This window comes from Electrona antarctica (assembly GCF_951216825.1).
Source record: "Electrona antarctica genome assembly, contig: scaffold_885, whole genome shotgun sequence".
In the NCBI taxonomy this organism is placed as follows: Eukaryota; Metazoa; Chordata; class Actinopteri; order Myctophiformes; family Myctophidae; genus Electrona; species Electrona antarctica.
In genome coordinates, this window is record NW_027637056.1 from 17,501 (window position 1) to 21,873 (window position 4,373).

General features: G+C 51.0%; 1 protein-coding gene across 1 annotated transcript in view; it reads left to right on the plus strand.

The window, feature by feature from the left end:
* Positions 1-2,771, plus strand: part of LOC306919206 (uncharacterized protein) — a gene marked incomplete at its 3' end in the record, with an annotated part of 8,338 nt that extends 5,567 nt beyond the window's left edge. Inside the window, exon 4 of the mRNA XM_079532027.1 lies at positions 2,535-2,771. Coding sequence (XP_079388153.1) covers positions 2,535-2,771 — 237 coding nt within the window. The remainder of the gene's footprint in view (positions 1-2,534) is intronic.
* Positions 2,772-4,373: the final 1,602 nt, after the last annotated feature.

Genomic DNA, 4,373 nt, shown 5'->3' on the forward strand with positions numbered 1-4,373 from the left:
GGGGGGCTCTGAGCTCCACAACAGGCCGAAAAAAAACCTCTTTCTGTTCTTTCAATTATTAATTGTGTCCATCTGAGCATCGGGGGAGGGGCTCTGAGACGCGGGGGGGGGGGGGGGGGGGGGGGCTCTGAGCAGTGACGCGAGAATCAGAGCAGAAAGAATTCATAAGAATTGAGTTGATGGTACAGACAGTGGACGCACGCACGCACGCAAACTGACCCCACATCAAATCCTGACAGAGCCGTCTCTCTCCTACACTGTCTCCCTCTCAGCTGTCCTACTGTCTGTCTCTCTCTCCTACACTGTCTCCCTCTCAGCTGTCCTACTGTCTGTCTCTCTCTCCTACACTGTCTCCCTCTCAGCTGTCCTACTGTCTGTCTCTCCTACAATGTCTCTCTCAGCTGTCCTACTGTCTGTCTCTCCTACAATGTCTCTCTCAGCTGTCCTACTGTCTGTCTCTCCTACACTGTCTCTCTCAGCTGTCCTACTGTCTGCCTGTCTCTCCTACACTGTCTCCCTCTCAGCTGTCCTGCTGTCTGTCTCTCCTACCCTGTCTCCCTCTCAGCTGTCCTACTGTCTGTCTCTCCTACACTGTCTCCCTCTCAGCTGTCCTACTGTCTGCCTGTCTCTCCTACACTGTCTCCCTCTCAGCTGTCCTGCTGTCTGTCTCTCCTACCCTGTCTCCCTCTCAGCTGTCCTACTGTCTGTCTCTCCTACACTGTCTCCCTCTCAGCTGTCCTACTGTCTGTCTCTCCTACCCTGTCTGTCTCTCAGCTGTCCTACTGTCTGTCTCCCTCTCAGCTGTCCTACTGTCTGTCTCCCTCTCAGCTGTCCTACTGTCTGTCTCTCCTACCCTGTCTCCCTCTCAGCTGTCCTACTGTCTTTCTCTCCTACCCTGTCTCCCTCTCAGCTGTCCTACTGTCTGTCTCCCTCTCAGCTGTCCTACTGTCTGTCTCTCCTACCCTGTCTCCCTCTCAGCTGTCCTACTGTCTTTCTCTCCTACCCTGTCTCCCTCTCAGCTGTCCTACTGTCTGTCTCCCTCTCAGCTGTCCTACTGTCTGTCTCTCCTACCCTGTCTCCCTCTCAGCTGTCCTACTGTCTGTCTCTCCTACCCTGTCTCCCTCTCAGCTGTCCTACTGTCTGTCTCCCTCTCAGCTGTCCTACTGTCTGTCTCTCCTACACAGAACAGAAAGGTGTTAGTACAACTTTAATGTCAGATGATGGAACACTAAATGTTTTACAACTCCAGGGTCGCCCAGGTCACTGTGGGGGGGGGGGGGGGGGAGGTAAAGAACCACATGTACAGTATGTGTTCTCTGTGGAGACCAGGAAGTTGAGAACAGACACACAGGAAAACGACAGGGACAGAGGACTGTGTGTGTGTGTGTGCGTGCGTGTGTGTGCACGCCGGCTAGTTTAACAGATAAGAGTTGTTTTTGGTGCAGTTTTGCTAGTAAACAAACGTGAAGCGTGTGCGTGTGTGCGCGCGTGTGTGCGCGTGTGTGCGTGTGTGTGCGTGTGTGTGTGTGTGTGTGTGTGTGTGTGTGTGTGTGTGTGTGTGTGTGTGTGTGTGTGTGTGTGTGTGTGTGTGTGTGTGTGTGTGTGTGTGTGTGTGTGTGTGTGTGTGTGTGTGTGTGTGTGTGTGTGTGACCCTCTAGTAGAGCAGGGCGACGTGGGATAGTTCAGTCTACAGGAAAGGGTACCACCAAACTCTCGTCCAATCAAAACACGGCTCTCTCTTCCAAGGAAAACAAATACACAGTTCTGTTGCAGATGATAGCATCACACACACGCGCGCACACACACACACACACACACACACACACACACACACACACACACACACACTCTCTCTCTCTCTAGCCGTGCTTAGATGAAAGTTAACACACTCTCCGGCGTCCTGACTACAGTCATAGTGGGTGGAGACACACGCGCGCACACACACACACACTTACACTTTCTGGAGCAGATCTTTACAACGAATAGTCAGACATATAGAGAGAGGGAGGGAGTCAGAGAGAGAGAGAGAGAGAGAGAGACATAGAGGGGAACAGATACGTATAATTAAAGCCTGACTGAGTCAGCGAGGACACCTGAAAGAGCGAGAGAGAGAGAGAGACTATTATCACCTCACTCCACTTCTCACATGCACGGAGACGGGACCCGTCTCCACCATTGGAGCCCAAAACACAGAAGAGCGTGTGCATTTCTACCCAAATAACTTTGGTTCTAGAACTGGTTCTAGTTTCTTGGAACCGTGTTGGTGCTTTTCACAGAACCGGCAGGACTTTATTTTATTATTTTTTTGGGGTTCGCAATTTCCGAACCCAAACTTTTCAGGATTCTGGAACCCAAGTCATTTTTTGTGTGAGTGGAAGACACTCTTTTTAGACGAACCCGGTCCAACCCCTGGTGGAGTAGAGGGGGGTGGTCTCTGTGCACCGTCCGTCCGACCCACCTGACCTCCACCCGTCGTCATCATGTCGTGGGGCTGCGGGCTGAGGTTGGTGTTCTCTCTGCCTCCTGCGTTGCAGCTGTCCGGTGGGGTCTGCGGCGGAGGAGGAGGAGGAGGCCTGGTTGGAGGAGGAGGAGGAGGCCTGGTTGGAGGAGGAGGAGGAGGCATGGTGCGGAGCGTCTCGTCCATGTCGTGCGGAGGAGGACGCGAGGAGCTTACCAGCAGGCTGGGCCTGGAGGCCGTCCAGCGGCTGGCCAAGGACGGCTGCCGCCTCCTGCAGAACCACAACTACAGGCTGCCGGACCGCGCGCACACGGTCAGTACTGGCATGATGATGATACATACAATACACACACGGTCAGTACTGGCATGATGATGATACATACAATACACACACGGTCAGTACTGACATGATGATGATACATACAATACACACACGGTCAGTACTGGCATGATGATGATACATACAATACACACACGGTCAGTACTGGCATGATGATGATACATACAATACACACACGGTCAGTACTGACATGATGATGATACATACAATACACACACGGTCAGTACTGACATGATGCTGATACATACACACCTAGCTGTCGTTCTCAAGGAGGAGCACCCCCAAATTGTTCATCAGTAAATTGTTCAATTAAACATGTCAAAAGGTCACTCCCTTTTCTGGTCGTGACCCGACGAAAGATGTCGGCGTTGGTTGTTACGATGTGATGTTGTCATTATGTTGTTGTTTTTTGTTGTTGTGGGAAAATGGCTTTTTCCAAGTTTGTCTTTGTATGCATTCATCACGTCCTGTTCGCAAAACTCGCTTCAAGACGTTGTGCTCAACACAAAATTGCGTGTCCTCGTTTGCGATACAACAGAATCACAGCGCAGGGGGTGCCTGTTTCCTGGTGTCCCGCCTATAGTGACATTCATGGAGTCTCTACATTTTGCCTTTTTAAAACCAGAAAACAATTTCACCAGAACAGGTGTTGAGCTCCTCATAAGTTGGCATTATGGGAATGAACTGCACTTAACACATTGTATGCCCAGGACGTCTCCACACGTCTTTAGAATCACCCCCTGTGGTGCATTGGGAGTTTTTTGTGTTTTGTGTTTTTTTTTAATCCCATGATATTGTAACCGATTCACCCGGTGCCCATTGACTAAGATGTAATACTGGCCTGGGTACTATTGGGTACCCTCTGCCAACCTGGGGAGAGCCCCGGACTGAGCTCACGCTTCCTAGCTTCAAGGCATGAGGAGTGAGCAGGCCGCTTCCTATAGTATCACCTGACAGGGGTGACAGGAGTTTCCCCCGGCTGGACGTAAATGTTTTGAAGGAACACGTTATTTCCAACCAGTTCCTTTCCTTTCCCCTCCATCAGGCTGGCCATGGGGAGGCCATGGGGAGGCCATGGGGAGGCCGTATAGAGACCAGGATTACTGCATGTTGTTTTTACTTGTACTATCACCTCACAGAGTGAGGTCGACATGGCGGTTCCAATGCCATCCATGCATTAAAGGGACAAAATCACGTTTAATCAGAACATTGAATGCTACGACAGTTACGGCATTGAGAGGGCAGAAAACAGTCACCACGTAAGTCCCCTAACCTCATATCGGTCTTAACCGGCCAAGTAAGTCCCCTCACCTCATATCAGTCTTAACCGGCCACGTAAGTCCCCTAACCTCATATCAGTCTTAACCGGCCACGTAAGTCCCCTAACCTCATCATATCAGTCTTAACCAGCCACGTAAGTCCCCTAACCTCCTCATATCAGTCTTAACCGGCCACGTAAGTCCCCTAAACTCATCATATCAGTCTTAACCGGCCACGTAAGTCCCCTAAACTCATCATATCAGTCTTAACCGGCCACGTAAGTCCCCTAAACTCATCATATCAGTCTTAACCGGC